This window comes from Elephantulus edwardii, unplaced genomic scaffold, assembly GCF_000299155.1.
Source record: "Elephantulus edwardii isolate Elephantulus edwardi_28Jun2011 unplaced genomic scaffold, EleEdw1.0 scaffold00026, whole genome shotgun sequence".
In the NCBI taxonomy this organism is placed as follows: domain Eukaryota; kingdom Metazoa; phylum Chordata; class Mammalia; order Macroscelidea; family Macroscelididae; genus Elephantulus; species Elephantulus edwardii.
Window position 1 is genome coordinate 1741194 of NW_006399776.1, and position 13035 is coordinate 1754228.

General features: G+C 37.4%; 1 protein-coding gene across 1 annotated transcript in view; it reads left to right on the forward strand.

Annotated features, from left to right (window-relative positions):
- SPG11 (spastic paraplegia 11 (autosomal recessive)) overlaps positions 1 to 13035 on the forward strand; it is a 128159-nt gene that overhangs the window by 59281 nt on the left and 55843 nt on the right. Inside the window, exons 23-29 of the mRNA XM_006883201.1 lie at positions 4333 to 4508; positions 5962 to 6138; positions 6943 to 7014; positions 7386 to 7513; positions 7864 to 8036; positions 8989 to 9202; positions 11627 to 11830. Of these exons, the coding sequence (XP_006883263.1) occupies positions 4333 to 4508; positions 5962 to 6138; positions 6943 to 7014; positions 7386 to 7513; positions 7864 to 8036; positions 8989 to 9202; positions 11627 to 11830 (1144 nt within the window). The remainder of the gene's footprint in view (positions 1 to 4332; positions 4509 to 5961; positions 6139 to 6942; positions 7015 to 7385; positions 7514 to 7863; positions 8037 to 8988; positions 9203 to 11626; positions 11831 to 13035) is intronic.

Genomic DNA, 13035 nt, shown 5'->3' on the forward strand with positions numbered 1-13035 from the left:
AAAAAAAAAAAAAGAGCAAGAAATAAAAAAAAGCGAGAAATAGTACTATACTTAGGACAGAGATTATTAATGGGCTTATTGTGCGAGAATGTTGTTGTTGTTGTTGTTGTTGTTGTTATTAGGTGCCATCACGTATGACCTATAGCCTCCCTATGAACAACAGATCTGAACCCTGTCCAGTCCAGTGCCATCCTCACACTTTTAGATGCTCTAGAGCCCATTGCAGAAGGCACTATGTAAATCCACCTGGTTGAGGGTCTTCCTCTAGTTGGATGATCCTCCACCTTTCCAAGCATCTTGTCTGTCTCCAAGGAATAGCCCTTCTTAGCAACATGCCTGAAATATGTGAAGTGAAGCTTCATCATCTTTGCCTCCATGGAGCACTCTGTCTGGTTGCACTCTCTCCAAGATGTTCAGTATTCCAACACCATAGCTCAAAGGGATCAATTCTTCTGTCATCATATTCATTGTCTAGCTCTCAGATGCATATCAAGTGATTGAAAAGACCATGGCCTGAATCAGATGCACCTTAGTCCTCAAATTGACACCATTACTCCTCAATAATTTGGAGAGGTCCGACGGCAGACTCTTACAGTGCAATACTTCTCCTGATTTCCTGACTGCTGGTACCAAGGATATTGATTGTGGATCCAAGTAAGATGGAGATGTTGCCAATTTCTATCTTTTCTCCATCTATCATGGTGTTGCCTATCAGTCCAGTAGCAAGAATTTTTGTTTTCTTGATGTTGAGAAGTAACACATATTGAAGGCTGTATTCTTTGATCTTCTGCAACAAGTGCTTCAAGTTTTCACAGCAAACAAAATTGTGTCATCTTCATAATGCAGGTAATTGAGAAGTCGTCTTCTGCTCTTGATGCCACATTCTTCTTCATAGAGTCTAGCTTCTCTTAATAATTTGCTCAGCATACAGACTGAATAAGTATGGAGAGAAGATAAAACCCTGACACACTCCCGTCTTAATTTTAAACTATGTAGTGAGAAGAGTGGGAATCCCAGAACACTTGATTGTGCTATTACAAAACCTATACTTTCACCAGGAGGCAGTTGTCAGAACAGAGCAAGGAAACACTGCATGGTTCAAAGTTGGGAAGGGGGTACACCAAGGATGTATCCTGTCTCCATACCTTTTAAATCTTTATGCAGAACAGATTACCTGGGAGACTGGGCTCTATGAGGAGAAACGTGGCATCAGGATTTGAGGAAGACTCACCAACAATCTGCATTATGCAGATGACACAACCCTGCTTGCTGAAACTGAGGAGGACCTGAAGCGTTTGCTGTGGAAGGTCAGGCTTCAGTATGGATTGAGGCTCAGTATCAAGAAAACAAAGATTCTCACCACTGGGCCAATTGGCAGCATCATGGTGGATGGTCAAGAGATTGAGATTGTTTACAGCTTTAGTTTGCTTGGCTCCACAGTCATCACTCTTGGCACCAGCAGCCAGAAATTAAAAGATGTATTGCAATGGGAAAGTCTGCTGTTAGGGACCTCTCCAGGGTACTGAAGAGCAGTGGTGTCACTGGAGACTAAGGTGCACCTGATACAGGCCATGGTCTTTGCAATCACTTGCTATGCATCAGAGAGCTGGACAATGACTAGGGGAAGATAGAAGGAGAATTGATGCCTTTGAGCTGTGGTGTTAGAGAAGAGTATTGAATATATCATAGACTGCTAAAAGAATGAACAGATTTGTCCTGGAGAGAGTAAAGCCAGGCTGCTCCTTGGAGGCAAAGATTCTGAAGCTTCATCTGATGTATTTTGGGCATGTTGCATGTTGCAGTCCTTGGAGAGGGACATTATGCTTGGGAGGGTGTAGGAACAGCGCAGAAGAGGAAGACCCTCAATGAGATGGATTGATTCAGTGACTAGAGTAATGGGGATAGGTGTGTTGGAGACAGTGAGATTGGCCCAGGACAGGGCAGGTTTTACAGCTGTAGGGTTTCTATGAGTCTCAGGTGACTCGACGGCACATAACACCAGTGACACAACAACAAATATTCCCTTGCTCTGTTCACACAACAGTGTCTTGGTCTAGGTATAGGTTTCTCATGAGCACAATTAAGTGCTCTGGGATTCCCATTCTTCTCAAAGTTAGCTGTAACTTGTTATAATCCACACAAGTTAAAGGCCTTTGCATAGTCAATAAAGCACAAATAGGCATTCTCTGGTGTTCTTTACTTTCAGCCAGTATTCATCTGACATCAGCAGTGATATCCCTGGTGCCACAGCCTCTTCTCAGTCGTGCTTGAACTTCCATCAGTTTCTTATCTATATACCATTCTAGCTGTTTTTTTAATAATCTTCAGAAGTATTTTGCTTGCATTTACAGTTTCCACACTCTTGTTGGATTACCTTTCTTGGGAATAGGAACAAATATGAGCCTCTTCAAATCATTGGCCCAACAGCTGTCTTTCCTGGCATAGGCTGGTGAGCACATCCAAGGAGGCATCTGTTAGTTGAAACAAGTCGGTATCCCATAAATTCCTAGGGCTTTAATTTTTGCCAATGCCTCCAAATGCAGCTTCCTCTTCCTCATTCAGTACCATTGGCTCTTGCTCATATGGTACTTCCTATAATTTTTCAGGGTCAGTCAGTTATTTTGGTATAGTGACTTTGTGTATTCCCTCTGTCTTCTTTTGATGCTTCCTTGTTTATTCACTATAATGCCCCTAGCATTTTTTCAGTATTGCGATTCAAGGCTTAAATTTGTTTTTCAATTCTCTCAGCTTAAGAAGTACAGGGCGAGTTCTTCCCTTTTTATTCTCCAATCCCAACTCTCTTCACATTTCATTATAATACTTTATCTTTTTAAGCTATCTTTTGAAACCTTCTGTTCAGCTTTTTTACTTTGGCATATTTTCCTTTTGTTTTGACTTCTTGATGCTCTAGTGCAGTTTTTAGAATTTCTTCTGACATTTTGTTTTTTTCTTCTCTGTTTTTGTAATTACCTTTTGCTCTCTTCATGGATTCATCATTGGTATCATTCCACTCATCTGGTCTTTGATGATTGGTATTCAGTTTTTCTAATCTATTCTTAAGATGATTTTTTTTATTATTTTGTGTGTGTGTGTGTGTGTGTGTGTGTGTGTACTGCCAAATTGGATCTGACTGGTAAAGGAGGAGATTGCCCCTCCTTCTCCAGCAGAGCATCTGGTGGATTTGAACCACACACCTCTGGGATTGCAGTGCAGCTAAGATGATTTTTAAATTCAAGTGAAATAGATTCAAGTTCATGTTTTGGTTCTTGTGCATTTGTTTTAATTTTCTTTGGCTTCATTGATGGTCTGCCCCACAGTCTGCCCCAACGTAGTTTTGACTACTGATGTTGAGCTTCAGCAATTCCTTCTGCAGATATAGTCAGTCTGATTGCTGTGAATCAGGTGAAGTCCATGTGGAAAGTTTCTGTTTGTGTTTTTTAAAAAAGATTTTTTAAGAAAAAAATTTAAAAAGTATTTGCAGTGAATAAATCATTGAGAATACAAAATTTTATCATCTTCCTTCCAGCCTCATTTCTGTCACTAAGTCCGTACTTTCCAGCTACTATTCTTTCTTCATTGTTTCCAACATTTGCAATCACCACTTATCATTAATGCATCTTGATTGCATGTTTGGTCAATTTCAAATTGCAAGATTTGGTAAGAATATTGAGTTTCTTCCTCTCTGGGTCTAGATGTAGGAGTGTATGTGTATGGATGTATGCTGTCACTCACAACATTGTACTTCAGGATAGAATTTGAAATTGACTTTTTTACTAGGAATGCAACACCATTTTTTTTTCTGTTTTTCATTCTCAGCATAGTATACTGTGTGATTTTCTGATTTATAATGGCCCAGCTTTGTTCATCTCATCTCACTAATGCCTAAAATGTCAGTGTTCAGGCATTCCATTTCAATTTTCACAGTTTCTAGTTTTCTAGCATTAGAACTTTGTAGTCTGTGTTCCATGTGAGAATATAAGCCAGTGGCATGTCATTTCCTAAAGGTGGGCATAAGCCAGTGTGATGTTTGAATGGAACAGGTTCTAATATAGGAAAAGTTGGCAGAAAACCCCAAGACTAACTACAGTGAAGAGAGTGAAGCAAGTTGTCTTAAAACATAGACTTGCAGATAGAAAAACACACTGTTTTAAATTTGAAAATGTTAGTTTAAATTTTGGCACTTTTTTAGGCTACTTTATAGCAGCTTATGATATTATCCTTTATTTATTTATGTATTTATTTATTTATTGGTATGTGTGTACTGTGATATTCTCATTAAGTTCATTCTTTCTCTCTTCTCTATGAAATGGGCCCACTTGATGTTTTGCACAGAACTCGATGAACATCTGCAAAAGGGAGTGAATATTTTAACCAGCTATATTAATAAACTTCGAACCTTCATGATAAAGTTTCCTTGGAAGCAGACAGATACTTTGGATGAATACGATGTAAATGGAGATGTCTCCATTGTAAAAGAGAGTGATTTGTGGGAGAAACTTAGTATTGAGGTAAACATGAGCAATTAACCCTTCTTCTGTTTGCCAACTTCAGAGAGAATTTAAGAAGAGAACAAGAAACAAAATTGTTTAGGATCTCTGATAGGCCTGCTATAACTTACGGTTCAAATCTTTGGTCAAAATTTTACAGATTTTGACATCTCTGGACATAACTTAAAATTTATGTCTATAAGTTCTGATTATTTCATTCTGAACACAAATTGTTGTTGTGTACCACTGAGTTAGAACTGACTCATAGCTGACCCTTAGTGGATTTTGAGAGGCAGTAAATTGCATGGGAAGAGTGTTCATCCTTCTCCTGCAGAGCAACTGATTAATTCTGATCTTGTGCCTGTTGTATGGCAGTACAGCTCCGTAACACTAGATAACCAGAGCTCCCTACAGATTCTGGTGACCTAGTTGCAAGGAGCTGCACTGCTAATCAAAGACACTCAGTTTAAATCCACCAGCCAGTCACCAGTACGATTCACAGTCTCCTAAAACTTGCTAGAGGGTCAGCTACGGGTAGACTCTGACTGAACAGCAAACAACAACAGAACACAAACAGATTCTCTGTTAAAGCCCAACCTTGAATCCATGGGGAATGATGTCCCTTTAATGATATCTTCACTGTCTAGGATCTGACTCTGAACTCATGAGTTCTGCCTGATCTTTAAATAGATAGAATTGCTGACAGTGATTAGATCTTGGGAAACTTTTTGATCACATGACACTATTGCTTCAGAGTAGGCTTGATTTGAGTCCTATCTCGTGTTATTTAAGACATCTTACCAGTTAAGTCAGCTTAAATTTTTTTATGCCTAATCTGCCTTGCCATTCCCCAACCTCCTTGTGGTGGTGCAGTCAAAATGTGTTGCTCTCCATGACTAGACGGTAGAATTTTTTTACCCACCTAGAGAACATTGGCATTAAAGAGACAGAGATCAGAATAGCCTAACTTAGAAGACCAGAAAAGCAGCTCTACTTTGCTATAGAGACTTTTTTGCCTTCTATGATTTTTTTCACTAGTTATCTTGAATAACTCCCAAGTTCCTTGAAGTCTTAGCTTTTTACCACTGCAGAAGAAGAAGAAAAAAATTCCTTTTTTTTTTTTTTTAATACCACCTATCCTCTTTTTCTGTCTGTCTGTCTCTTTCCCTTTTCCACCTAGGTTCTTCTCCCTGGCACTGTAGGAACAGGTCAGTTGCAGCCCATCTAGTACATATTCAGTGCTTTACTTGTATGCCACTAGAATTCATGCTTCTGGAGAGAAGGGACTGTGATTTAGTCAACTTCACACTCTCTATATATGTCCAAAATCTTGTACTAGATTTAACAGAATGCAATGGTGCCCACTCCTGAACCATTTTGATAATTGAATGAATAAATGCTATGGTTAGAGCTATAACAAAGAAGTAAGAGGGAACTTTAAAAGATACTAAGCATTTTTCTTTCTTTCTTCTAGGAGGTTATTGCTAATGCCATTTTAAACAACAAAATACCAGAGGCGCAAACTTTCCTCAGGATTAATGATCATTCTGCTCAAAAACTCGAAGAACTAATTAAAATAGGCTTAGATTTGGTCTTTGACAGTTTAAAAAAGAACAACATAAAAGAGGCCTCTGAACTTTTAAAGAATATGGTGAGTGGCATAACCCGTTTGACTGCTCTTAAAGCAACCTGTTTAATACAATTTCCAGTTAATGTGAAAATTGGCTTATATTTGTAATTGGGTCACAAACTAATTTGTAAATTTTACTAGGAAATAAGAAGAATGTTATTAACATAGAGAAATATTGCTTGGTACTGAAAGCTTTCTTGAAAGGGAGTTCCATTCACCTCTTCTTTGTAAATGTGGCACTGGTTAGGAGAGCAGAATTCACACATGTCGAAGCATGCACAAGGCCCCATTATTTATTTGGGAGCATTCTCTATTGCTCATGTGACCCCTTGTATCTTCACTTGATCTTTCTACTGTATTGTGCCTTCCCTAAGGTTTTATGTGCTGCGATTTTAATTCATTGGAAAGAGTCAGTTTTTGAGGCAGAACTTTAGACAAAGCTGAAATCTGGCCCATCTGCATGGTTGAGTTTTTGCCCATGTAACTTCTTGTTAGTGCGAAGGAGAATTGTGTGAGCTCTTCTCATACTAACTTTTCTTTCTAAGTGAATCATCATAGCAGCAGCTTCTGGTTTTTGCTCCTTTAACCTTATATTATTCTCTGTACTTTGATAATGCTTAAGTATTTCAGGGACAAGCAATAAATACATACATACTCTTGTAGGAAAATTAATGTCTACAAGAGCAGAAAAGCTATGGAATTCTAATTGGATGTATATCTATAATAGAGTACTTCTGTATCCACTATATTTACTTTTTCATATGTGTTCAAAAAAGTTTCATTACAAAATACAAGGGGTTTTTTGCTTTCTTTGTGTTTTTATAGGGTTTTGATGTAAAAGACCAGTTGCTCAAAATATGCTTCTATACAACTGATAAAAACATACGAGACTTTTTGGTAGGTAAAGGTGAGACTATGTAGTTTATTTTTGAAAGTTTTTCTAATGATTACATTTGTGGCATAGTAAAAACTTTTGGGTATACATTCTCACTGTCATTGAGTCAATTCCAGTTCATAGAAACCATATATCAGATTTTTGAGATTGTGAATCTTAATGGGAGAGGACTTCCAATCTCTCTCCCAAGGAGTGGCAGATGGATTTAAACCAGTAGACACTGCAGGAGCTAAGTTCACTAGTAGCTCAAAAATGAAAAGAAAAAAAAAATCTTACATGATATTTAATTTCAAGAGACTTATTATGTGCAGTATGTACTTGATCTTTTTTAATGAGGCTACTGTTTCAATTTTAATTATTTTTTAAATTCAAGGTTGAAATTTTAAAAGAAAAAAAATTTTTTTCCGAAAATGAAAAAAGAACAGTAGACTTTGTTCATCAAGTTGAGAAGCTTTATTCAGGACAGTCCCACGAAAATGTGCAGATCCAGCCCTTTTCCAGGTAGTCCTATTAGCCTGTTCTTGGAATTTAGAATGCATGTCCTAAGTAGTGATTAGTTTACAAATGTTATTATATGCATATGCCATGTGATCATGAGTTTCTTATTTGGAACTTGATATATGTACTCCATGAAAATAAAATTTGTTTCTAAATATGCTGTCATATAGAAGAGGTCTTGAGAATTTCCTGCTGTTTCAGTATTTTCATTACTAGGCATATCATTTTTAAGATAGTAAGTGCAGAATTAAGAATACTGAGTTATATAACCCACAAAAGAGTAGAAGTTCTTAAATAGAGAAAAGATAACTTTTGCCTTAGATTTTTAAAAATCCTATGTATCACTGTTTTAGGTACTGGATAAAGGAACAGGATTTTTCAAAACACAAATCTGTTTTGGATTCAGCCCTGAAATACCATAAAGATGAATTTGACAAACAAGATCTTAGAATTGTGTTAAATTGGGCTCACTGGTGGGATCAAGCAACACAAGAATCCATCCTTCTTCACAGGATAAGTACAGATGGCAAGTGTGAAAAAAAACCTGAAATATGAGCCTACTGAATGTTGATTAAATTAAATATTGAGACTTGAGTATTTTAGTATGTCTCCATTTTAGGGTTACTTTTTTTAGGATGGTGGTAGTGGTGGTAATGTTCAATTGCTTTTAGATACAAGTCATTTTATTAAGACCTCTTTCCTGTCACTAGGTTTTAGTGAAGGATTATAATGTGATCTTGTGAAAGGAAAAAGGCATATATAATATAGCTCAACTGGCCAAGCAGTGAATTGAAATTTCTAGGCTGGGAGTTTTCATCCTCAATTTCAAAGTGAAATTATTTTCCCAAACAATCTCGTTTTTATTGTTAATCCTAGAGGCTCTATATCATCTTGACGCTCTTGAGAACAACTAACAGTGGTAAATCCCACATGCGTAAGAAGTTTTTTCTTTCTATTAAGGAAGAAAGGGGAAGAAGACTGAAAAGAAATGCATACAGCTAATTCCCAGGTTATATCTTTACCACTGTAATAGTAAGATTTAGGTCTTCCTCAGCTGATTTTTTTTTCTTTCTTTTTTCTTGTTGTGTACTGTCAAATCAGATCCAACTGGCACAGTAGGAGATTGTCCCTCCTTCTCCAGCAGAGCATCTGGTGGATTCAAATCACTACCTCCAGGATTGTGCAGCTTCTTGCCACTAGGCCACTAAAGCTCCCTTCTATCTATCTATCTATCTATCTATCTATCTATCTATCTATCTATCTCTCCCTCCCTCCCTCCCTCCCTCCCTCCCTCAGCTAGTTTATATAAAATGAACAAGACGAAGGAAGAAAATAACCAAAGAAGTAGAGAACTGGAATAATGTATATAAATATTTATGTCCAGATTATTATCTACTCAGTAATTGACTCAGTATCAAGTTTTATGCCAATAATCATAAAGCATTGCTATTTTAATGTGTGTTTTGTTCTTCATGTAGACTACAGATCTTATTCTCCTGAAGTCCTCTGGAGACTCCTCACAGCTCACCATGATTCATTAAGCATTAATTTATGGATCAGAGAATTTCAAACCCAGGATAGTTCTGCTTCACTTCAGCAGAACAAATGGCCCTTTCTGAGTGTTGATGTTATGGATCAGAATACTTGCTGCAACAACTACATGAGAAATGAAATTTTAGATAAACTGGCCAGGTACTGTTAACTACTAAAGGTAATTCCAAATGGGCAGAATAAAAAGAAGAACAATAAAAAATGGTAGGGCAGTGTTTCCTTTGAGGTGGCATAAATCCAGTGAGCATTGTTTCATATTAAAAGGCACTATAATAAACTAAAGGGGTACGAGTGATTTAATGCATAACATGTCAAACTATTAACCTAAAAATCAGTTCAAATCCGCCAGCTCTTCTGAGGGAAAAAGATGGACAGTCTCTCAGAAACTCGATGGAGGGTCACTGTAAATCAGAATTGACAATACTGGGTTTGGTTTTGTTGGGGTTTTTTGGGTTTATCATAGAGCAAGGTGTTAAAGGCATTAAACATTATGTGCTTGTGATTAGACTAAAATTCTGTATGTTGGTTCTTCCCCAAATATATTATGTGCTTTGATGTCACAGTGTTAGTCTGGGAGTAATGTTACAAGGAACTAATCACTGGCAAGTGCTAAGATGAGGATACTGTAGGTCTTCCTGTCATCTTCCCTCTTTTCAATATTATCATTGTTCCTTCATGCTTGTGGTTTTGAAATTTAATCCCAGAACCAGTTGACTCATGGGGACCTTTTGTGTCAGAATAGAACTATGCTACAATGATCAAGTTTACAGTGGCTGATTTTTCAATAGTTTATCTCAAAGCATTTTTTCCAAGTTGCCTCTAAGTGGATTTAAACTTTCACCTTTTTAGTTAACAGCCAAGCATGACTCTTTGAAAATAAAGAATGGTCTTTTCAATAAATGATCTTTGGGAAATTGAATCGATGTAAGAATGGGAGGTGAAATTGGGCTTCTCCTTTATACCATGAGTAAAATAAATTCCAAGTGGATTTGAACACTTTATTGTATAATGTAAAATCTACATAGCTTTTGGGAGATTGAGGAGAATATCCCTGTAATCTTAGCAGTAAAACATACTTCCCTTAACAGATTCAAAATGGCTAACGAAGGAAACAGTGACAGAGACCAGGAGAAAGTTAGAACCCTAAAGGGAGAGAGCTGGGGTAACCCAGCGGAAGACAGAGGCAGGGGATAACACCTCATCCTTCCTTTTTCTCTACTTCAAAAGCAGTAGCTTGAGGGCACTGTTAATCTCCTGGGCAGCCCATTTAGGTAAACCTGCAAGGATAGACCTGGGTGGTGATGAGTAGAGTTTGATCTCTTGGGGAAAGATATCTAACACAGCTCAGCATTTCATAAAAGAGGAGACACATAGGATAGAGCCAGTACACATAGAAAAATATTTTCTTCCTTGTTAATCATAGAATTAGGACTTGACTTTACAAAAGGTCTAAGAACAACAACAAAAAAAAAACCCCCCAAAAAAAGAAAGATGTAGGAACAACTGACTGTAGAAAGGATAAATAAAATGGAATTTATCACACAATGGAATACTAAACTGAAAATTGATGGCATGTAACCCCAGGTGCCAGCATGGCTAAATGATACAATATTGTATTGAGCACAGGACAGCAAAGAACAATGCATCCAGAGTGTTACATTTCATTTCAAAATAAGCAAAATTAAACCATACATTATTTAAGGTTATAGACATAGAGGATCAGACTGAATGAAGGTGAGGGAATGATTATCACAAAAAAAATTTGTTACCTTTGGGAGAGTGAACTGCATGCAGTGAGGTAATGATACACACCAAAATAACCAAACCATTGCAGTCAAATCAGTTCTAATTCACAGGAACCCTGCTATATAGGCGAGAACTGTCCCACAGGATGCCCCAGGTTGTAAATATTTACACAAACAGCCAGTCATGTCTTTTCTCCTGTAGAACAGCTGATGGATTCAAACTGCCAAACTTTGGGATAGCAACCAAACATTTTAAACACTTTGCTACCAGCGCACCTTTAGTGATACTCAAAGAGGTATAACATCCATTTTGTTTTTAAATCTGAGTGGCGGTTACATGATTTAACTTTCTTGAAGTGTGATATATTTTCTGTACTTTTGTATGTATGATTTAGAAAACATTTTGTAAAATGTAAGTATTATTTAAACAAATTTTTCTTCATCTTACTAATTGGTCTTTTTATTTTAGTTTCTTAATTTTGTTTGGCTATTTTGGTAAATTTCTCAGTGCTCAGACCATCAAGATAAAGAGCTCCCTCCTGCTGTCATGGTGAATTGTTTAGTTCATTCAAAAACAAGTTTTGTTTAGGGTTTTGAAATATTGAAGAGAGTTTAAAACCCTCATTACTGTTTTTAAGTGCTCCAAAAGTTCAGAAACCTAAATTTGAAGCTAGCAGGATGTATCTATCCAATAAGAATTAGAAGCCCTGATTTGTAAATACTGATTTTTAAGTAGTGGAGATAGACACAGTTGAGGGCATTTGGTCTGCTCTGAACCTAGTGGCTTTCTAACCTGCCATTTCTTAAACCTGTCCAGTAGGAATGGGCTTTTTCTTCCATCCGAACTGAAAGACTTTGAACTATTCCTCCAAAGACTGAACCGTATTGGGGGTGTGCTACAAGATACCCTTCCTGTTCAAAACTACAGGACCAAAGAAGGTTGGAATTTCCATTCTCACCTCATTCTTTATTGTTTGGAACACAATTTGCAGCATCTTCTGTATGTCTATCTCGATTTTTACAAGTGAGTAGTGAAAACTTATTTCTCCTTGGACAAGTTTTCATGTTCCCTCTTTTCCTGCTATTTCTGAACATGGCTTTAAGAAAATGTTGTACTTTCTTGTGGGGAACAGTGATTTTTAGTAACCCTCCTCACCTCCATACTTAGAGCATCTTTTAGTTCAAAGCAGTTTTCCACTAAGTGTATATCACATGGTTTTTAATGTAGTTCTGTAACACCTCTATTAACCTCTTAAATAACTAGAGAACAGAATAAAATGGGAGTGCTTTAAAGGTGTGGAAAACAATGTATATGAACTTTATGATCTTTGTAAGTAAACCAGTATAAAATAAAACCCCAAAAAATTAAAGAAAGAAAAACATTGTCAAGGCTCATTTGAGTTACTTGGTACTTTGATTATATAGCCACTATAAAGTGTTTAAATATAAAATGTTCACGTATAAGTATCACTGTATATCTATCTAATAACAACCTGCAGAATCCTATTCCATAGTGTATTGCTCTGGATCCTGCATCTGACTAAGTGCAATCTGATGTTGGATCCATCTTACACTTCCAAGACCTTAGCCAGAGGCCTATTACCTGGGCTAATTCACCAGCCTTATGAGTAGCCTCAGGAGTCTGAAGCCTGTCTTCTGACCTACAGTTTAGGTTACAGTCCCTCTGGCCCCATGGGTCAAGAGAGTTCTCCAGACTGCAGCTTGATCCACAACTTTGGGACTAAACAACCTTCAAAACAATGTAAGCTCTTTCTCTAAAGTTTGTGATTTTTGTGAGGCATTGCTTTGATTTATGGAACACAAAGACAAAGACGGAGAGGAGGAATGACTGATGTTAGATTGGTTACAGCAGTTTGGAAGAACTGAACGTTTGGGATATCTTTAACTTCTGCCTCATAGGAACCAGTTTTGTGCTCATCTTTCTAAAAGAAATTATTTGTACAATTATATACCTAAATGTTGTTGTTGATGTCGTTGTTATGTGCCATCGAGTCGCTTGCAACTCATAGCGACCCTATGTACAAGAAGAGCTCTATACGCTCTTCTGTCCTGTGCCAACCTAGCCATCTCAGACGCACTTATTCCCACCTCTCTAGTCACAGAATCGATCCATCTCATCAAAGGTCTTCCTCTCCTTCACCGCCCCTCCACTCTACCAAACATGATGTCCCTCTCCAAGGACCAGTCCCTCCTTGCACCATGCCCAAA